This window comes from Oryx dammah, unplaced genomic scaffold, assembly GCF_014754425.2.
Source record: "Oryx dammah isolate SB20612 unplaced genomic scaffold, SCBI_Odam_1.1 HiC_scaffold_24, whole genome shotgun sequence".
NCBI lineage: Eukaryota > Metazoa > Chordata > Mammalia > Artiodactyla > Bovidae > Oryx > Oryx dammah.
Window position 1 is genome coordinate 11,340,953 of NW_024070208.1, and position 23,125 is coordinate 11,364,077.

The 23,125-nt window shown below is 39.9% G+C and overlaps 2 protein-coding genes and 1 long non-coding RNA gene across 4 annotated transcripts in view; all 3 read right to left on the reverse strand.

Moving 5' to 3' along the window:
* ELF1 (E74 like ETS transcription factor 1) overlaps positions 1 to 23,125 on the reverse strand; it is an 83,232-nt gene that overhangs the window by 33,591 nt on the left and 26,516 nt on the right. The gene's annotated exons all lie outside the window — the stretch shown is intronic.
* On the reverse strand, positions 7,208 to 9,706 carry LOC120883174 (molybdopterin synthase catalytic subunit-like). The gene has a single exon (XM_040267178.1). It carries the CDS (start codon positions 8,945 to 8,947, stop codon positions 8,366 to 8,368), a length of 582 nt encoding a protein of 193 aa, XP_040123112.1. The 5' UTR covers positions 8,948 to 9,706; the 3' UTR covers positions 7,208 to 8,365.
* LOC120883178 lies at positions 7,208 to 23,094 on the reverse strand. Its single transcript, XR_005725705.1, has 3 exons — positions 23,084 to 23,094; positions 22,139 to 22,145; positions 7,208 to 8,240 (listed from the first exon to the last, which is right to left on the reverse strand). It is a non-coding gene; the product is annotated as an uncharacterized LOC120883178 (long non-coding RNA).

Genomic DNA, 23,125 nt, shown 5'->3' on the forward strand with positions numbered 1-23,125 from the left:
GCAGCAGCAGCTGCATCTCAGGTAACCAGCCTCAATCTGTATACACAAAATAGATCCAGGAAACCCTCAGGTGACTGGAAAGACACTTCCCTGCTATAACCATAAAGAGAAGGAAAATACATACTCCAGAAACACCTGCTGCTGATCTGGGCTCATGGTAAACTCCTGCCTTATAAACTGACTGACTAAACTCACTGACTACTAACTGAGTCATCAGGAACTTTAAATCTTCATAACTACACGTTCTAAAATTCCTTGTAGAGCATCCCTGGGGGCTCAGTGGTACAGAATCTGCCTGCCAACGCAGGAGACACAGGTTCGATACCTGGTCTGGAAGGATCCCACATGTTGCAGAGTAACTAAGCCCCTCGCCACAACTGCTGCAGCGCAGGTGCCCTGGAGGCTGAGCTCCACTGCAAGAGAAGCCTGCAGGCTGCACCTGGAGGGCAGGCCCGCTCGCCGCGACGAGAGAAAAGCCAGAGGAACAATGAAGGCCCGGCACAATCAAAAATAAATTAAAAACAAAAATTGTTTTAAGTAATAAAATCCCTGATAAAGAAATGGACCCTAACCTCTTGAGTGAAAAAAAAGATGGTAAAATTTCACATACTGAATTTTCCTAGATTTAAATTTTTAAAAATAAATAAAATATGGGGACTTGTATTAATTTGCTGTAGCTGCTATAACAAAGGACTATAGGCTACATGGCTGAAACAGCAAAAATGTACTGTCTCTCAGTTCTGGAGTCTGCATGGCTGATATCACAGCAATGGCAAGGTCAGTTCCTGAGGGCTGTGAGGGAAGGGTCCATCCAGGCCTCTCTCTTTGGCTTTTAAATGGCCCTCTTCATGTTCACACAGTGCTCTCCCTGTACGTGTCTCTGTCCAAGTTTTCTCTTCTTATAAAGGCACTCACTCATCATATTGGATCAGGGGCCCACCTTATTCCAGTATAACCTCCTGTTGTATCCACAACAATCCTATTTCCAAGTAAGGTCACATTCCGGAGGTCAGGGCTTCAACATTTGAATTTGAGGAGTGAAGGGCAATTCAGACTATAACAAGACTCAAGTTAATTTAGCTTTAAGTCTCTCATTTGACAACTAAGTCCCTTGACCCTAAACAATCTCGATAGCTTATGGCAATAAATGCTAGTCTCTCAGTCGTGTCCATGGGCTGTACCCGGCCAAGCTCTTCTGTCCATGGAACTCTCCAGGCTAGATACTGGAGTTGGTTGCCATTTCCTTCTCCAGAGGATATTCTCGACCGAGGGATCAAACCCAGGTCTCCTGCATTACAGGTGGATTCTTGACCATCTTTATGGCAATTAAAATATATACATATATATATAGCCATGACATTAAAAGATGCTTGCTTCTTGGAAGAAAAGCTATGACAAACCTAGATAGCATATTAGAAAGCAGAGACATTACTTTGCCAACAAAGGTTCATATAGTCAAAGCTATGGTTTTTCTAGTAGTCATGTATGACTGTGAGAGCTGGACCATAAAGAAGACTGACCACTGAAGAATTGATGCTTTTGTACTGTGGTGTTGGAGAAAACTCTTGAGAGACCCTTGGATTGCAAGATCAACCCAGTCAATCCTAAAGGAAATCAATCCTGAATATTCGTTGGAAGGACTGATGCTGAAGCTGAAGCTCAAATACTTTGGCCACCTGATGCGAAGAGCTAACTCATCTGATAAGCTGGGAAAGATTGAGGGCGTGAGGAGAAGGGGATGACAGGTAACGAGACAGTTGGATGGCAACACCAACTCAATGGACATGAGTTTGAATGAGCTCCGGGAGATGGTCAAGGACAGGGAAGCCTGGTGTGCTGCCCTCCATGGGGTGGAAGAGAGTCAGACAAGACTGAGCAACTGAACAACAACAAAATAGTAATTCGGGAATAGTAACAGGAATTGTTACAATAGTAACAATAGTAACTTGTTATAACAGTAACAAATAATTCAGGAATGTAACAATAGTAACAATGAATACATTCATACATATTCTACATATATCATAAAAATAATATATAAGAATATATATAAAATATATACTATATAATAATATAGTATATAACATGTATATTATATATATAACATATTCTTATATATATATAAGAATGCATTCTTATATAAGAATATATTCATATATATATATACACACTTATTACTATTTCTAAATTAAGATTAGATAGTATCCTTCAAGTTTCTTTGCTGAAGACCATCAAAGTCTATCTACCTAGTTTTGCCATGTCATTTCAACCAGACTCCTTCCTAAGATTTATTTAAAACAAGAATTTCAGGAAGGTCAGAGCTAATCATAAAATGGTCACATTTCTAATGTTAGCAATAAGATGTAAACTTCCTTTAAGAAATAAGGGAGTCAACACTTTACTGATGATCAAACAAAAATACTACATTTTATTTGTCTGGCTACTTAAAAAATCTTTTTCTCCAAATCCTCTAAATCAACTTTAAAACCTTTCCTCTTTTAAATAATCATATTAAATAAGCATCTCCTCTTCGGTACCTTTCACTTGAGTCAGGGAATCTAAGTAAACTCTATCTGTGGTTATCAACCCTGACTATACACTGAGAAACACCTAAAAATAGCAGTACCTTACCCTGCTGCTGCTGCTAAGTCGCTTCAGTCGTGTCCGACCCTGTGCGACCCCAGAGATGGCAGCCCACCAGGCTCCGCCATCCCTGGGATTCTCCAGGCAAGAACACTGGAATGGGTTGCCATTTCCTTCTCCAATGCATGAAAGTGCAAAGTGAAAGAAGTCGCTCAGTCGTGTCCGACTCCCTGCAACCCCATGGACCGCAGCCCGCCAGGCTCCTCCATCCATGGGATTTTCCAGGCAAGAGTACTGGAGTGGGGTGCCTTTGACTCCTCCTACCTTACCCTATATGGGACCAAATATATCAGAATATCTAAGCATATGACCAGCGTATGTTATCAAACCTTCTCAGATGATTCCAGTGAGAATGCAGAGGTCAGAACCACTGCTCCTGAGAATTACAAGATTCTAAACTGCATTCCTGGGACTTCCCTGGTGGTTAAGACTCTGCTTTGCAATGCAGCGGACAGGGGTTCGATCCCTGGTCAGGGAACTAAGATTCCACATGCCGCGGGGCAGCTGGGCCCAAGCCCAAGTGCAACAACTGAAGAGTCCACGCGCTGCAACTGAGACCCAGTGCAGTAACACAGATTTTTAAAAATTTAAAAATAAACTACACTCCCTAAATTGAGTCAACTCTTATTATTGATGCCAATGTCTGCTTTCCTAGTAATCCAAAGAGATAAGCAGTTATATTATTATGTTATGAGATCTTTCGCTATTTGGCACTTGCCGATTACTTCCCCATTTGCTTTTGAAAGAGAATCAAAATAAATCACAAATCATGGGTGGGAAGAGAGAGGGAAGGCTTCTTAGAGTTGGTAAAGAATCTGCCTATCATATGGGAGACCTGGGTTCAATCCCTGGGTTGGGAAGATCCCCTGGAGAAGGAAAAGGTTACCCACTCCAGTATTCTGGCCTGGAGAATTCCATGGACTGTATAATCCATGGGGTCACAAAGAGTCCGACAGACTGAGGAACTTCAACTATTTCCATAAACAAGTTAAACTACAGTAATAAACTGTAGTAGAAATAAAATGACTAATACAACAACAAACAACAAACAACAGACTGACTTTTGACTGTTTTGCAACTTTAGTGAAAGTGTTAACAGCTCCAGACAGAAAAATACAAATACCAGTTTCCCTTTCTATTAATTTCAGGTAAATTTATGACATGTGATGAAAACAAAATTAATAATCTTTTTAGCAGCAATAATAAAAATCAAACCAAGTGTTAGCAGAGAGACAATTCCCCAAATTTCAACAGTGTCCACTATACAGTGACTGTTTGTTATGGGTGATGATATATGTGGCAATACCATCAAGTTAAAAAAGAGAAGATACCAGTCTCTAAGCAGTATGGTACTACTCTGAGAGAGCTTGCTTATTTCCTCACTATACCACAATCCAAGCCCTAGGCAGATATTTAAGGAACTATGGATCACTATTCCAACTCAATTATTAAGTTTACTCAACAAGTTTTGGGATATAAAAAAGCAAAAGAATTTTCAAAGAAATTGTTTCCCAAGCTTCTCCAACAGCAGAGCTCAATCTTGTCAGAGGCTGTTGTGAAACATCCTGCCAAGATCCCTTATGAAACAGCTTAAAATGAAATATCTATCAAATGCTTTCCTAAATGAAAAGCTGATTAAAAACAGTCTAAAAATCTCCCCAGTGCAGGGACTTCCCTTGCAGTCTAGAGGTTTAGACTCTGCACTTCCACGGCAAGAGCCACAGGCTCAATCCTGCCTGCTGTGCAGAGTCAAAAGAAAAGAGATTCCCCGATGAAAACAATCCTTCTCAAAGGTAAGATGCAAAATGAGCACACTTCCAAGCTGCTTATACCATTTCTTGGAACTCCAGTCGAGGCAATACCGAGAATAGGCTGGGGGCCCACTACTCCCACGGCCTTCAGTGGCCCCCTGCGCTCCGAGGCCACTTCAAAGGACACACAAACTCATAAGCACAGTGCACCTGCTCCAGAAACCTCTCTTTAAGAGAAGTTCCTGTGCCCTCTTTTCCAATCAGAATGCTGTCGGAGCCTCATCCTATGAAGACACCACTTTGAAATGACTTCCTTCACCTTTGATTTAAAAAACAAAAACCCAAGCCCTTACTATATCAGAACCGGATCTGACAATATTTACCATGCAAGCGAATGCATCAGAAATACACACGGTGAAAACAGGATGTAACTTTAAGTGCTCAGGCTCTAGAGTCAGAATGACCCTATTTAAGGCCAGACTGCATAGCGTGGCCTGGGTGCTTGAACTCAGGCAAATTATTCAGTCTCTCTAGGGTTTAGTTTTTGTGTCCAACTAAAATAAGAATATCTTCAAGCTGTAAAAATTCAATAACATGTAAATATATCACTTATACTGCATGGCATATATTAAGCATTCAACATATCTTCTTGATGATAAAAATCCTTCAATATTTGATTTAGATAAAAACAAGCACTCTAAAGACTTACCACACACATATATATATGCACACACAAATAAATATATACACACATATACAAATCAAATCACACTGTACACACTTTAACACTGTTATGTGTAAACTGCATCTCACTATAGCTGCTTGTTGTGGGGGAGGGGGGAGCTTGACTTACTGAAATCTTACACTGACAAGCATGGTTTTTGTTTTGTTTTGTTTTGTAATGCGGCCATGCCACTCCACATGTGGGATCTTAGTTCCCTGACCAGGGATCAAACCTAAGCCCTCTGCACTGGAAGCGTGGAATCTTAACCACTGGATAGCCAAGGCAGTCCTTTGGTTTCGCTTGTAGTAAGAATAAGTCCTCTCAGAAGACTAGTGCATGAGATACTATCATCTAATGTGGCTATCAGGACCAGCAAACAACATTTAGCTTCAACTAAAAGCAAAAGCTGGATACGTATGTGTGTTCATGTTACGCAAATTTATCAAAACGTTCACTTACGGCCTGTGTATCCTTGTGTTTATGCTATACTCCAATAAAAAGTTTAAAGAGCAGAGGTTCATATGCTAGGAGAAACAAAACTTGAAAAGGTCTATAACTCAGTATTCTCTAGTTCCCTCAGCTCTGAGCACTGTTCTCCCAGAGAGGTGAAAGGAGCCCAGCTAGGGGGAGGAGACTGAGACCAAGCCAAACACTAGAATAACCTTCATTCCCTCCTATGAAATGCAACAAAATACAAGAGAATCTTTAGCCACAGCACATCTTGGTGAATACACATGCACAAAATTAGGGTGACTGGGGAACAAAGTGAGTCAAAATCATAATCCTTTATACAAGCTCCCATGGTATATATTTTTTTAATTATTCTGGAGGACTTCCCTGGTGACACAGTGGATAAGAATTCTCCTGCCAATACAGGGGACATGGGTTTGATCCCTGGTCCGGGAAGATCCCACGTACCATGGAGCAACTAAACCTGTGGGCCACAACTAGTGAGCCTGTGCTCTGGAGCCCATGAAAGCAACTACTCCAGCCCGCGTGCCTTACAGCCTGTGCTTGGTAACAAGAGAAGCCACTGCAATGAGAAGCCCTCGCACTGCAACTAGAGAAAGGCTGCGTGCAGCCCAGCACAGCCAAAAATAAAATAAAAAATACTATTTTAGGGGACAGATTATTATATGAACATATCTGTATTCCAAGAGTATAAAACATCACCGTCCCCCTTTCTATATAGTTCCGCATCACCAATAACTTCCACTGTTACCAATTTCCAAAGTGCATTTTAAATGTTTTCAGGAGCTGATGCACATAAAACAAGCCAGGATTGTGCAAGTGGTCTCTGGGACTCAGCAATAAGTCCTTGGAAAAGGATTCTTCACAGCCAGATTCTCAGCATACTTTCAAAATCTGTCATTAAAACAGCTTCATTACCTGCAAGTGAAACACTTCTGCTGACTGACTCAAGCTCTCTTTATAGGAACTGAACCCTTCTAGTCTCATTTTAAAAGAAAAGGAAAAGCTGTTTCAGCAACCAGGCAGCAAGTCTTGAGGAGCTGCAGTGCACCACACACTGGTCTAATTTATAAAGTTTTCCTGACTGAAAGTGTAGTGCATAAATCTAGTTTTTAAATTTTTTAATACTTACATGTACCGAGGGAAAAGCAAATATCCTACTTATCACAAGTGTAATCCTATAAAAGGCTATCTACTTAATATTCTTCCAGATTCTTTTTTTCCTTCAAGGTTCCTTTTTATCTCTTCTATAGGTTAAGACTCTGGACTTTCTCAAGTCAAAGACTCAACTCCAATGCAGGTGCTGTCACTTTACAGCTGTGTTTCTGGGCAAATATACCCCTTAATTCTTCCAGAGATGCCTCTCTACAAAGATGCTCTTTAGTCATAAAAGGAAAAAATTAGTTGCCGTGGTGTGTTGTGAGGATCAAAAGAGAAAATGCACACTGCCTACAGGAGCTGTAAAGCTAAGAGACAATGAATAGTACTTTATCTAGTTAGATGGGCTTCCCTGGAGGTCAGACAGTAAAGAATCTGCCTGCAATGCGGGAGACCCGGGTTCCATCCCTGAGTTGACAAGATCCCCTGGAGGAGGAAATGGCTTACCACTTCAGTATTCTTTTTTTTTTTTCAGCAAAATAATGATTTTATAAATTATAAATAAATCATCAGCACAGTTTAATGTTATGAAGTCATTAAAATAATACTGTAGGAAAATCAAGGTATATTTAAGAGATAATATATGTGAACACTTCAGTATTCTTGCCTGGAAAATCCCATGGGCAGAGGAGCCTGGCAGGCTACAGTCCATGGGGTCTCAAAGAGTTGGACATGACTGAGCAACTAACACTTTCATATAGTTAGACAAATATCCATCTTGAAATTAGCCTACTGGTCATGTGTGTATGCATACATTTTGCCAGGTTTTGGTATACTGTGTTATACTGGTTCTGTAAAAATGAATTAGGGAACTTCTCTCTCTGACTTGAAACTGTTTAAATGCTTCACTAAAGTTTAAGATAATTCACCCACCAAAAACTCTTTGGGGCTACCAGTTTTACGCATATGGAGATTGTTCCCTGGCAATTTCTTCAGGTTGTTGTTACTAGTACATTTTCTTTTTAAACAAATTACCAAATATTGATTGCTATTGCACATTGTAAAAAGTTAAAAATATTTCAATGCACTAGCTCAAGCTGTGTATAAAATTCCTACACAGTTCTGTATCATCTTTTTTTAAAACCTTTAAAATCACGTTTATTTAGCTTATTTTTTAAAGATATAAATTCTAAAAATATATCTAGAGTATCTGATAAGGACTTTTTATAACTTTCAGTTCTGCCAACATTCCCAAAATGCATCCCTGACAACAATATTGCTGGGCATAGGGGCAAGGGGGTGGGGACAGGGTGCCGGGAGCAGGAGGGGGGACAGAGGAGGCAGCCTGAGATAGTCACTGATGAGGGGCGACCCCTCAGTGTGAGTCAAATTACAACTGGAAGTCAGTCATAGAACTGTTTGTCCACCACAGGCATCATTCCTCACATTCAAATTATTCTTCCCTGTTTCCCCCTAAAGCTTTTCTTTCCTCTGTTTCTAGTTCCCATATAAGCCCTTGTCCTAAACACTCACTTATTTTGCTTTCTTTTCTCCTCTCTTTTGTTCCACTGGTATAACATAAGAGATCAGCTTCATTAAACTATCTTCTAGAGAAGAAGAATGGAAATATGATCAAAGATAAGAATTTACCAAGTTTACATTTTAGGGCTCTAAAAACCTAAGTGGTTGAAGCACTGGTTGTCCAAAAGCATTCTTTGTTTCTTTTCCAAGATGATGATGATGAGTCTTCATACATTTCCTTTTTCCACATGGGCACCCTGGCTTTTAAAGCATCAAAGGCATAGCTCACAGCTTCAAGGGATGCAGCCCTGTGGGCTGAGGACACAGCAATGATAACGCTTGCTTCTGTCACTGGAACCAAGCCAAGTCGATGAAACGCTGCTATGTGTTTGACTGGCCATTTCTGTCTAATGTCACTACAAATTTTTCTTATCCCATTTTCTGCCACTGGTAGATATGCTTCATACTCTAAGCTAATGACTTTTTTCCCTTTGAAAGTATTCCTTGTAGTCCCTACAAATAGGGATATTGCGCCACAGAGTGGAGAAATCACCAGCTGTGAGACTTCATCTGCTGAAAGTTTCTCAGGTGTGAATTTTATTGTATCTTTAGATTTCTCTTCAACTTCATTCGTATCTTTTCCAGGTGGCTCAAAAGTACTACGCTCCACTAATGGAAGGGATAACGGCAATTTCGTCTCCTGATTGAAGCAGGAGGAGCTGATCTCCAAGCTCGACATATTCTTGACAAACAGCAAATATCACCTGATTTCTGACATCAGCCAATCCTGGATGGCGTGTTTCTATCTCATTCCACAGCTGCAATGCTTTTATTTCTTGTGGCACAGAAATGGTCTCTCAGCAAATTCCTGCTATTTCAGCGCTTTTTGCAAAATACAACACTTCCACCTGGCCCCGGGGGACCATCCCGCCAGGGAAGTCTCCCCCGGTATCCCGGCCGCGGAAGCCCGTATCATCTCTTAATAGAAATATAAACAAACAAATCAAGCTCTGTCAAAAAATTAATAAGGAAATAAATAAGTGGATAATAAGGCAAACTATCCACATTCTAAAAGGATGCTATTAAATCAGAATAGGAATCCAGATAACCTTAGTAAATAAGCCAGGTTATTTTGAACACAATTCTGGGTACCTCTGTAACCCTGCTCTAGGAATCTATTATAGGATTCTAATATAGTTCTTCTGGTTATCCAATAATAAATTCAAGATGATAGTCTACTAGAGAAAATGCAAAAAGCACTATATCACACGGTGATTTGTGAGAATCGAAGTGTATGTGGAGAAGACTTTGTAAGCTATATAGACTCCTGCCAAAAGTTAGGCAGTGTTATTCTTACACTTTACAATACAGCAGGTAATGTCTTCCTGGCACAGCGATTAATATCCAAAGCAACATCAGGGTGCAAATTTTAATACATGCTTCAAGATTTTTTTTTTTTTTTGATGTGGGCCATTTTTAAAGTCTTTTATTGAACCTGTTACAATATTGCTTCTGTTTTATGTTTTGGCCACAAGGTACATGGGATCTAATGCTTCCCAGGTGGTACTAGTGGTAAGGAAGCCACCTGCCAATGCAAGAGAATCAAGAGATGTGGGTGCAATCCCTGGGTTGGGAAGGAGGAGGGCAGGGCAACCCACTCCAGTATTCTTGCCTGGAGAATCCTATGAACAGAGGAGCCTGGCAAGCTACAGTCAATACAGTGAGACACGACTAAAGCAACTTAGCACGCACACAACTCCCCAGCCAGGGATCGAACCTGTGCCCCCTGCGTTGGAAGGTCAAGTCTGAACGACTAGACTACCAGGGAAGTCCCAATACATCCTTCAATCGGTCCCCTCACTTCTCCAATGTCCTAGTTTTTTAATAATTATGTACCTTCTATAACATGATGTAGATAAATATTACATTATAGCCAGTGGCTTTGTATAAGGGAAAAATGATTCAAACTCCTGGTAATAATTACCATAGTCAAAGTCCTTCCTTCATCTGATTAAAAAGAAACTCCTTACGATGCTGTGTAAAAAGTATCCTCTGGTTTCTGTCTTTGAGAGCTCATCACTAAACGATAAACTAGAATAAAATAAAAATAAAATGATATTCTTAATATGGAGGCAGTAAGGGTGGTGATAATGATGATGAAAACAGTTACTATGTTAAGCACTTCATGTGGCTCATACCAGTTACCCCCACAACACTGTGCTGCTGTTCTGCTGACACTTGTCAGCCAGAGGCAGAGCTGAAATCTGAACCCAGGCAATCTGACTCCAGAGTCCACAAGCTTAATCACTGATAGACTACAAGTACAGGATCCTACAGATAAATTACAGTCATAATGAAAGTTTCATCACAGCTACAGTATGGGTTTTAAATACACACACACACACACACACACACACACATATTTCCTAATGTACACTGCGTTAGATCTACAGCTGAAAAAATTAGTTATTTCTGTTGGCTCCGGTAGAGATGAGTGTTTCTAAAGAAGCCTTTTCTCTTGCACAGCACAATGAAAAATAGAAAGGTCAAAGTAAAATGTTCTTTTCTCCAGACCTCCCCAAGATAATGTTTGAAATTCCACTGTAAACCCCTGTGAAGTTGACTTAGCTAAGTCTAATCTCATTTTTTAGGTCTCTCATGACAATTGTCCTTATTTAGTCTTTGCCCAGAGTTTTCTCTTTTCAGCCAGGATAAATTACAACTTGGCCATGCATCTTTAAAAAAGTAAAATAATCACTGAAAGCAACCTTAGGGTTTTATTTTTAAACTAGAGTGCCCTCTTAAAAAGTTTAATATACTGGTGGGGGGTGTGTATATGTGTAGGTGTGTGTATCTGTGTGTGTGTAGCTAGCTAAGTATGAACAGAGTCAATTATGGGTTTAAAAAAAAAGGTAAATTTGGGGAGGTGTAGTAAGTTTTAACCAGGTTTAAATATTTACTTGCAAACTAACTAGGCAACAACACAACAGTCACTACTGTACTGATAAATGTTCTAAATATGCAGATTCTATATAACTCAAAGAATTTAAGTATAATCATATTTAAAGAGGTAATTTCTACTTCTAAAAGATGAAGTTTGACAAGACTCTTACATACACATAATTCATAAAATAAAATGAAGCACAGCATTTGTGAATATAGTAGTTTGGCTACAACGAAACTAAGAATGAAATGTCACACTAGCTCATCACAGACAATGACAGAAATTAGTCACTCTGGACAATTCCAGATCAAACTATGTCAAAAGAAGCTTAACATGTTACAGTGTCAAAGGAGAGTGCTCCCCTACAGAATGAATCTCCCAGATTTTTAAAATCCTGAATGACAAATTTGTTGGCTTACCCTAGAAACATGTCAGTCATATTCAAGTATCAAAGAAAAAATAAGAAAACATTTTTTTTATAAAAAAGGGGTGAATGAATTTGCCTGGTATCCAAGTCATAAAAACTGCCTTCATTACTTCCCTTATCCAAGACAACTGAGGGATAGAGAGCTCGGAGTGCAACATGACAAACTTGAAGGCTTTTTTGTTATTTGCCTCAGGTCATTAACACAGCAACTACCCCATTTATTGGCTGCTTCCTTTGTGCCAGGCTTTTACTAAATGTTTTATGTAAACATTTAAAGCTCATAACCTTGGGACACAGCTTTCACTTTTGGTAGAGGAAATCAGAGTTCAGTGCAATTTAAAATCTTGTCTCAGGTCACATAGCTAGTAAGTGGCGGAGCCCCATTTCCAAGTTGATACTCTTGATGTCACATCACAAAGACTCTTCATTGACAAGAGGTGGGAACAGATTAAACAGATAAGCTCACAGACAGATCTCTGGTCATCACAATTCTTCTCTCCAAGAAAATAACTGCATAATATTAAGAATTCTGGTTAGTGTGTTAAAAAAAAATTCTGCCTGTATTCTATTTATTTAATATCAGGCATATTATAGATTTATGAACATTATTAGGGGCATCGCTTTGTTAAATTCACATTTTAACAAACCTTTAACAATCAGTTTTCTTTTTATTTCATTAAATCAAGGACATTATCTTCATCAATAATCTCCAAACAGTCTTGAAGACGACAATGGCTTTAAAAAAGGGAAAGGCTAGTAACACAGAAATACCATCTGCTCATATAATGTCTTATTCTATATGCATTATGTGTTAAGTGAAATAGAAAGGGGGCAAAAAATGTCAAGATTACGTAGATAAACTGAGTTACATCAAAGAGGTACTATTTACTCAGCAAGGCTGCTCTGGGTGACAGAGTACTTGCTTTCTGGGAGATCAGAGATTGCTAATTTATTCTTTCTCTCTCTGTCACACACACACACATACACACAAATCTGATCAACACAAACTTCACTGGAAAAAACAGCATTCTTTTGAAAGGTATATAAAGTGTATAACTGCAATGTAGTATTAACAATACAATGGAACATTATTCAGTAACAAAAAGAAGGCGGTACTGATTGATGCTAAAACAGGGATGAACTCTACACTCCGCTAAGTGAAAGAAGTCAGTCACAGGAGACCACACTGCATGCCATTATAGAAATGTGCAGAAGAGTCAAATCCACAGAGACAAGAAGCAGGTTAGTGGTTGCCAGTGGCGGGGGACATGGAGGGAAGCATACCACACGAATGAGTACAGGCTTCTCGTGGAGGTAATAAAAGTGTTCCAAAGTTGGTTATGGTGACGGATGCACAACTCTGTTTCCATACTAAAAGCCACTGAATTACACATTTTAAATAGGGAAATTATATGGCATAGAAGTTATATCTCTATTAAACTGTTATTTAGGGAATTCCCTGGTGGTCCAGTGGTTAGGACTCTGTACTTTCACTACCAAGGGCCTGGGTTCAATCCCTGGTCAGGAAACTAAGATCCCTCTACGCAGGTGGTGCAGCCAAAAAATAAAAAGGCAAAACTGAAGAAATCCCTGTTATCGAATAGAATGAATAGCATTTTCCTTTTGCTAATATAAAAAATGCGAAATATAATAATTCTTCCACGTTTAAAACTACTTTTTTTTTTTTTTTTTTTACTGTTTACGTGTATCACGGGCTGGCATTATGCAAACACAGTTGTGTAAGCCACAAGCTGCCTTGCAACTCCGGGCTTTAGTATTTGTAGGCAAGTTGCTCTCCTTCTCTGAACCTCATTTACCCTTCTGTAAAGTAAGAATTAGAATACTTATTTCAAAGATTGTTGTAAGGATTAAATAGGATAGTCTCTGCAAAGCACATAGCAGAGTATGCAGAGCAAAATGCTAAGTGAACACCAGTTACTAACATTCAAAACTGAATGTTTCTGGAGCCAAACTGGTCCATGTCCTATGCTATACAATGATCTCATCCATATTCATTTTAAGACGTTGTCACAGGGCCTCAGTGTGATGGTTGGAGGATATTTAGAGGAAATCTCTGCAAAAGAGAGTAATAAGTTCCTACTCCCCTCACTAACTCTTCTTTCTTACCAACTATTAGCTTCCTTGCTGCCAATAGTTGGTAGGGAGATAAAACAGGCCAAACTCCAGGCCACGGGTAGGGTTGGCCCTTCACATAATCTGCTTTATTCAAAGTCAGACTTTTCCAAAAGATAATAAGGCTTGTCAGTGGGGGCTCTATTGCATAACCCCTTTGATAAAGGCTTTGCAAAATGTACAGAACAAGCAATCAACATTGCTGGTGGCACAGTGGGTGAGAGTCCGCCTGCACTGGCAGGTTCAGTCCCTGGTCGGGGAAGACTTCAAATGCTGTGGAGCAACTAAGCCCGTGTGCCTCAACTACTGATCCTGTGCTCGAGAGCCTAGGAACTGCACTTCCTGAAGCGTGTGCATCCAGAGACTGTGCTCTGCAACAAGAGAAATGACCATGATGAGAAGCCCACACACTGCAACAAAGAGGAGCCCCACCTGCCGCAACAGCTCAGGCAAGGCAATGAGGACCCAGTGCAGCCAGAAACGAAAACCTTTTTAAAAAGAAAAAGAAAGCAATCTCTGTATGTTAGTTTTACAGATGGTCAAACTCTTAATATATCTGATAAATGTGAGCTGCCAAGATTAAGAATGAGGATGACAGGAACAGATAGAGCAGTCGGTATACCTAGAACTCAAATAACAGAATCTAGCCTATCCATGTACAAGTTAGTAACATGATTTCAACTTCCTGTCTCCACAACACTGGTGCTGAACAAGTTACACACAGAACACTGTCAACACATTCCTTCTACTCTAAGGCAAACTAACTTCCTGGCTTAACAGAATTTTACCATTTCAACTAAAAAATGGCAGGTTGACATGCTCTATACTTTTCTCAGTAAACAAAATATTACCTTATTCTCAAGACACAATCACGTCAAAAACTCCCTCTCTACAACTTGAATGAGTATCTCAAGAAATATGAAAACTTTCAATGGATACTTACTTATTGATAATTTCAATAACAAAACTTAAGTTATACGAGGTAGCTTTCACTAAACACATTTACCAGAATAGTTCCAAATACATTTTCAGAAAACAAAACGGAACAAAACTCCATGAACGTTTGTTTCTGGTCTCGGAATGGTGCTGACATGCCACACTGCCCATGCACTAAGTGAGAATGCAGACAAACAGGTCCCAGAAAAAAAAAAAAAAAAATGTAGTCAAGAGAGCTGTGGGGCAAGATATCACCTTTCATTCAAAGGCCTTCTGATGTAATAAGGGCCATAACATAAACATACATAGAGAGCCCACATCATATTGCCGATAGGATTAAGAGAAGAAAAATCTTTAAGATGACTCAGCCAATCAACGTATTATCAGATCAGTCACTCAGTTGTGTCCAACTCTTTGCGACCCCATGGACTGCAGCTCCCAGAGCTTGCTCAAACTCATTTCCATTGAGTCGGTGATGCCATCCAACCATCTCATCCTCTGCCACCCCCTTCTCCTCCTGCCTTCAATCTTTCACAGCATCAGGGTCTTTTCCAATTGAGTCAGTTCTTCTCATCAGGTGGCCAAAGTATTGAAGCTCCAGCTTCAGCATCAGTCCTTCCAATGAATATTCAGGACTGATTTCCTTTAGGATGGACTGGTTGGATCTCCTTGCAGTCCAAGGGACTCTCAAGAGTTTTCTCCAGCACCACGGCTCAAAAGCATCAATTCTTCGGCACTCAGCTTTCTTTCTAGTCCAACTCTCACATCCATACATGACCACTGGTAAAACCATAGCCTTGACTAGACAGACTTTTGTTGACAAAGTAACGTCTCTGCTTTTTAATAGGCTGTCTAGGTTGGCCATAACTTTTCTTCCAAGAGGCAAGTGTCCTTTGATTTCATGGCTGCAGTTACCATCTGCAGTGATTTTGGAGCCCCCCAAAATAAAGTCTGTCACTGTTTCCATTGTTTCTCCATCTCCATTGTTTCTCCATCTATTTGCCATGGAGTGATGAGATTGGATGCCACGATCTTAGTTTTTTGAATGTTGAGTTTTAAGCCAGCTTTTTCACTCTCCTCTTTCACTTTCATCAAGAGGCTCCTTAATTCCTCTTCACTTTGTGCCATAAGGGTGGTATTTTTTGAGTATCTAAGGTTACTGATAATTCTCCTGGCAACCTTGATTTCAGCTTGTGCTTCATATAAATTATTTTAAAGGCATGGAGACTACCAAGAGAGGAAGGCAACCCTTTCTTCAAGTAGCACTTATCTGGGAAGTTAATGTATATATAAAAAATTTAACATGGCAAATGTATAACAATGACAATAAGTCATGGAGGAATAACAGAATAAAGTTGCTAATTACTTAAGAGATGACTTTAGGGTAAGCTCCCAAAATAAGTAGGTTTTGCCCTAAGATTCTGAAAGATGGTTAGAACTTAGAACAGGTAACAGGTATGGATATGGAAGGTCAAACAGTGGGGAAGCAGGAAAGCATCTGGGGAAATTATACGTATACGGTAGGCTGGCAAAGTTAACACAGCACAAGAAAGCAAAGAGCCTGAAACAGTCGCACTATGAAAAGCTTCTAACCGAAAGTTAAGATGCTTAGATTGATTATACAGTCAAGAGAAATCTACCAAAAGTTTTGGTATATTCTACTCTTTTGAAACATTTCCTCTTCTTCATCTGTCAAATAAATGAGATCTTCCTTCAAGATCCAGCTCACCAAATGTAATTTCCACAGGGAAGCTTTCCCAAAGTTGCAGTGCAGTCCAAGGCTCCCTTCTCTGTATCCACAGCACTGTGGGCTAACCTCTGCTACATTGTGTACGAAAGTGTTAGTCACTCAGTCATGCCCAACTCTGCGCGACCCCATGGACTGAAGCCATGGACTGTAGCCCACCAGGGTCCTCTGTCTGTGGAATTTTCCAGGCAAGAATTGGCTGGAGTGGGTTGCCACTTCCTCTTCCAGTGGATCTTGCTGACCCAGGGATAGAACCCGTGTCTCTTACATCTCCTGCGTTGCAGGCAGATTCTTTACCGTCTGAGCCACCAGGGAAGTTACACTGAATAGTGATTCCAAAACACTGCATGAGAATTAATGGGCAGCTTGGTGAAAAGACAGCAAGCACGGTTTATCCTTTAGCCTCTGGGAATCAGCAGTCAGACCACACTAGTTTATACCCTAACAACAAAAGCCATAAGGCCGTGTTCTTACACAGATGGGATTTTATAAAAATATTAGTTTCACTTTCCCGAGCCTGTCACCAACCTTCTCCCTGGTGGAGCTAAGTTTATTAAGCACAAATAACTATGGCATGCTAAATTCTACTTTTAGAACCAACAACTAAAAAACCAAAGTGTACTTAACGTAACAAAATTATAAAAAGCATTAAACTAACAGCTGTTTTTCACACAATTAACTTTTGGAATATTTGAGCACAGAGTCAATTTTCCTTCTCTTTAGAAACTTATGTCCACAACCTTCAGCTTTCTTTTTATTCTTATACATTCACCAGGCAAACATCCCTGTTCAATAAGGTCAAACGAGGCACCTTCAAATAAAAGTATACTGTAATTCACTACTGATGGTGTGGCTCTCCCACAGAAGTACCTTATCTCACCTAACAAACAGACCTAGCCGGGAACAGACGACAAGAATACACTTCTAAATGGCTTGTCAGAAATACTGTATATTAATGCATATATATGGAATATAGAAATACAGTAACAACGATCCTACATGCAGGGTAGCAAAGGAGACACAGATGTAAAGAACAGACTTTTGGACTCAGTGGGAGAAGGTAAGGGTGGGATGATTTGAGAGAACAGCACTGAAACAAGTATGTCAATCACCACATTTGAAACAGATGGCTGCTGCCAAGTTCAACACATGAAGCAGGTCGCCCAAAGCCAGCACTCCAGGGCAGCCCAGAGGGATAAGGTACAGAGGGGAGGGGGAGACGGGTTCAAGATAGGGCAGGGGGAGAACACCTGTGGCTGATTCATGCTGATGCATACATGAAAAAAAAAAAACAAACCCCATCACAATATTGTAATTATCCTCCAATTAAATAAATAAATAAATAGATAGATAAATATATGGCTTGTCAGGATCAACAATATCGATATTTCCTTTCCAATACCCCCTTCTTCATCCCTGCCCAAAGGAATCCTTCCATGCAATTCTGAAAAGAGTAGGAATTGATATAAGGGGAAATGATCAAGGTGGTCGCAACCACACATTAATGGTGTCAGTTTCTTTAGACAAATACACTAATAACCACAAACCGTAACTAAAAGCAGGAAATATATTCTCATCTGGTGCCTTCAAAACAGCGATTTTATAAAGACCAACCAATGAAGCCAACATAGGATCAAAAAAATAGAGCGAATTATTTTAAGGACACAAATATTTTTTAACTTTGGAAAGTCAAAATCCCAATAGAGCTATATAACTTAACAAGTCAGTCCTAAAATTCATTCAAAACTCTACCCCAATTTTTAGAAGGGGAGGAATAATATCTGAAAAGATATCAAACCTATGAAGTGATACTCATAAAAAGCAATGTGATACTGGCACAACACAAAACAGGTAAATGTAATAAAAAACACTAGACAAGTTCAAAACTAGTCTTTACATATGGTAATTTAGTAGATAACAAGAGCAGCAGTCTAAGTGTAGAAATCATAAAACTCAATAAATGGTGAAGAGCCAATATCCCCATTTGTAGGTGAGGAGAATTGTCATATTCCTATACCTTGCATCCTATAAAAGCAGTTTTCATATGGACTGAGGCATTAAACCCATAAAATATAAAAAGAATAGTCAATAGTGTTAAGGGTAAGTAAAGCTTTGCTAAAGAAAAATTGCCCCCAAATTGGTAAATTTTATGATATAAATAGGCATCTCTGGTGGCTCAGACTGTAAAGAATCTGCCTGCAGTGTGGGAGACCTAGGTTTGATCCCTGGGTTGGGAAGATCCCTTGCAAAAGGAAATGGCAACCCATTCCACTATTCTTGCCTGGAGAATTCCAGACAGAGGAACCTGGTGGGCTACAGTCCATGGGATTGCAAAAAGTCTGACATGACTGAGCAACTAACATATGATGGAAATATTTTAAATTTCCACAGGGTACAAGACACCATGTGGCAAAAAGACAGCACCAGACTGGGATGATATATGCGCACTGCGTGTCACAAAAAGGGAGTTAACCATTAACTGTGTAATGAATTAGAAGACAGTGACACGGACGTAAATTCAGAACATATAAAGAACTCCTACCAGGCAAAAGGATATTAGCAATTCAAAGAAAATTCACATGAACAATCAATAAAGTTAATGGAACATCCCATAACCTCACTCCAGTTCAGTTCAGTTCAGTCGCTCAGTCATGTCCGACTCTTTGCGACCCCATGAACCACAGCACACCAGGCCTCCCTGTTCATCACCAACTCCCGGAGTTCACTCAGACTCGCGTCCATCGAGTCTGTGATGCCATCCAGCCATCTCATCCTTAGTCGTCCCCTTCCCCTCCTGCCCCCAATCCCTCCCAGCATCAGAGTCTTTTCCAATGAGTCAACTCTTTGCATGAGGTGGCCAAAGTACTGGAGTTTCAGCTTCAGCGTCATTCCTTCCAAAGAAATCCCAGGGCTGATCTCCTTCAGAATGGACTGGTTGGATCTCCTTGCAGTCCAAGGGACTCTCAACAGTCTTCTCCAACACCACAGTTCAAAAGCGTCAATTCTTCAGCACTCAGCTTTCTTCACAGTCCAACTCTCACATCCATACATGACCACTGGAAAAACCATAGCCTTGACTAGACGGACCTTAGTTGGCAAAGTAATGTCTCTGCTTTTGAATATGCTATCTAGGTTGGTCATAACTTTTCTTCCAAGGAGTAAGCGTCTTTTAATTTCATGGCTGCAATCACCATCTGCAGTGATTTTAGAGCCCCCCAAAATAAAGTTTGACACTGTTTCCACTGTTTACCCATCTATTTGCCATGAAGTGATGGGACCGGATGCCATGATCTTAGTTTTTTGAATGTTGAGCTTTAAGCCAACTTTTTCACTCTCTACTTTCACTTTCATCAAGAGGCTTTTAGTTCCTCTTCACTTTCTGCCATAAGGGTGGTGTTATCTGCATATCTGAGGTTATTGATATTTCTCCCGGCAATCTTGATTCCAGCTTGTGTTTCTTCCAGCCCAGCGTTTCTCATGATATACTCTGCATATAAGTTAAATAAGCAGGGTGACAATATACAGCCTTGATGGACTCCTTTTCCTATTTGAAACCAGTCTGTTGTTCCATGTCCAGTTCTAACTGTGGCTTCCTGACCTGCATACAGATTTCTCAAGAGACAGGTCAGTGGTCTGGTATGCCCATCTCTTGAAGAATTTTTCACAGTTTATTGTGATTCACAGAGTCAAAGGCTTTGGCAATAAAGCAGAAATGGATTTTTTCTGGAACTCTCTTGCTTTTTCCATGATCCAGCGGATGTTGGCAATTTGATCTCTGTTAAAAACAGCTTGAACATCAGGAAGTTCATGGTTCACATATTGCTATAACCTCACTACTAGTAGTCAAAGCAAATTAAATGGAAAAATGTAATTTTCACCCAAAAGACTGACCAAAAAGAAGAAAGGATTTATTAGTGATATACTGTTATGGTATTCTTAGAGAGTTATGACCAACCTAGACAGCATATTAAAAAGCAGAGACATTCCTTTGCCAACAAAGGTCTGTCTAATCCAAGCTATGGTTTTTCCAATAGTCATATATGGATGTGAGAGTTGGACCATAAAGAAAGCTGAGTACCGAAGAATTGATGCTTTTGAACTGTGGTGTTGGAGAAGACTCTTGAGAGTCCCTTGGAAAGCAAGGAGATCCAACCAGTCCATCCTGAAGGAAATCAGTCCTGAATGTTCATTGGAAGGACTGATGTTGAAGCTGAAACGCCAATACTTTGGCCAGCTGATGCAAAGAGCTGACTCATTTGCAAAGACCCTAATGCTGGTAAAGATTGAAAGCAGGAGGAGAGGGGTCAACAGAGGATGAGATGGTTGGATGGCATCACCGACTTGATGGACATGAGTTTGAGCAAGCTCCTGGAGTTGGTGATGCACAGGGAGGCCTGGAATGCTGCAGTCCATGGGGTCACAAAGAGTTGGACATGACTGAGCAACTGAACTGAACTGTTATGGTAGCAGAAACTGATAGAGCTTTCTCAAGAATGATTTGGTAATACGTTTAGCTTATACTTTTAGTAAACTCAGTAATTCTACTTTTTAAAATCAACTACAGAAATAGTCATACAAGTGTACAAAGATATACTATACATACATGTGAACACACATGTGTAATAATGAAATTATATGGCTCAGTTAATATTACTATATGCTAGGCACGGTTCTAAGAACTTTATGTGTATTGATTCATTTAATTTTCATAATAACTCTACCTTTAGAATCAACTCTGTTATTATCATCTCCCTCTTGCAGATAAGGAAACTAAGACATAGAGAAGTTAAATAACTTGCCCAAAGTCACAGAGGTAATAAGCAGTGGAGCAAGAATTCAAATCCAGGTCCTCTGATTTCAGTATCTGAGCTCTTAACCATTATAAGTTTACTGCCTCCCAAATCAGGATATTCATTTATAATATAATAGCAAAATACTGGGACTAGCCAATTGTCCATAATCAAATACTGGTAAAATAAATTATGATCCATCCACTATGCAGAAAAACAAATGACACAGTGCTGGCGTAGGTACACACAAGTATTTGTAATACATTAAGTGAATGTATTGAAGAAGAAGAAGGCAATAGCACTCCACTCCAGTACTCATGCCTGGAAAATCCATGGACGGAGGAGCCTGGTAGGCTGCGGTCCATGGGATCGCTAAGAGTCGGACACGACTGAGGGACTTCACTTTCACTTTCGTGCATTGGAGAAGGAATGGCAACCCACCCTACTATTCTTGCCTGGAGAATCCCAGGTACGGCGGAGCCTGGTGGGCTGTCGTCTATGGGGCTGCACAGAGTCGGACATGATTGAAGTGACTTAGCTGCAGTAGCAGTAGCAAGTGAAAATAAGTCACAAAAACGATACTGCATTCTTTCATTTGTATCTTAAAAATAACCTCTGTATATAGGTTGGGATGTATATATATTGTTCTTTCCTTTAGACATTTGTTCAAAAATTACATATCAAATAGTTAATGGTATCTTCTGAGAAGAGGATTAGAGGGAGTAAGTGAAAAGGGATTTTCATGATTTACTTGGTATCTTTGTATTAGGCTACTTATTTTATAATTGGCATGTTCTTACTTTTAAACCAAAAACAAATTGAAGCAAATGAAAAGCAATGAAGCAGAGCAGTATCTACCTAATAGTTAAGATGAGATGCTAATAAGCCTGATACTACTTGATCTGCATGAGTCAAGTTAAGTTTCCTATGCTCCTGGCCACAGATGGAAAAACCCTAAACCTGGCCAGTTCATTATAATACTGTACGATCAGCATTCATCATGGTAACAGTATTCAGCATCATTAATGAAGTCAAACTGCTTGGGTTCAAGCTGCAGCTCCACTGTTTACTAACAGTATGACTTCAAGTTAGTCAACCTATTTTCTCAATTACATTATAAAATAGGGATGAGAGTGTTTGCCCACGTCTCACATTTGTAAAGTCCTTAGAGTAACTTCTGCAAAAACTAATAAATATTCATTTTGTTAGACAAAAAATAAATGATGTTGTCGTTCAGTCGCTAAGACATGTCCAACCCTTGGCAACCCCAGGGACTGCATGCAGTACACCAGGCTTCCCTGTCCTTCACTGCCTGCTGGAGTTTGCTCAAATTCATATCCACTGAGTTGGTGATGCTATCTAAGCATCTCATCCTCTGCCGCCCTCTTCCCCGTTTGCCTTCAATCTTTCCCAGCATCATGGTCTTTCCAGTGACTTTTAAACAAATAACTTAAGAAAAATCATATACATTTGAAGGTACATCTCCCTACCCAAAGACATTAATAACCTCTCCAAGTTAAACTAAGTACACATCTCATATACAGTAAGGGTGGGTACTATCTTGTTTCCTAAGGCTATACAGACACATGTGTGAATACCTCACCGTAACATACATCGTGTTTCTCATGGTCAAAGAGCATCAAAGCCAGTGCAGAGGCAGTGTGCTAGCAAGCGGCTCGGAGCTCTGTCCCATGGCCACACCCCAAGAGCAAACCTCACCACATCAGGCCTCAGATCTTTCATCTTCCAGGCCTGCACAGTAAACACACTGTTTTCAAACCTTAACAGAAACATTCTATTTTAAGACCAATTCAAAACGGTTTTTCCTCCTAACATGTCTTTTCTATTGTTCCTAGATAAAACTATTTTTCACTGGGATGCAATCCCTTCCCTCACACTCTTTCTTTCCCTAGCAAAAGTTCATCTTGATTTTAAGGCAC

Bases quoted from the DNA above. Each gene is read 5' to 3' on its own strand.
- LOC120883174 (XM_040267178.1), bottom strand. From the start codon at position 8,947: ATGTCGAGCTTGGAGATCAGCTCCTCCTGCTTCAATCAGGAGACGAAA.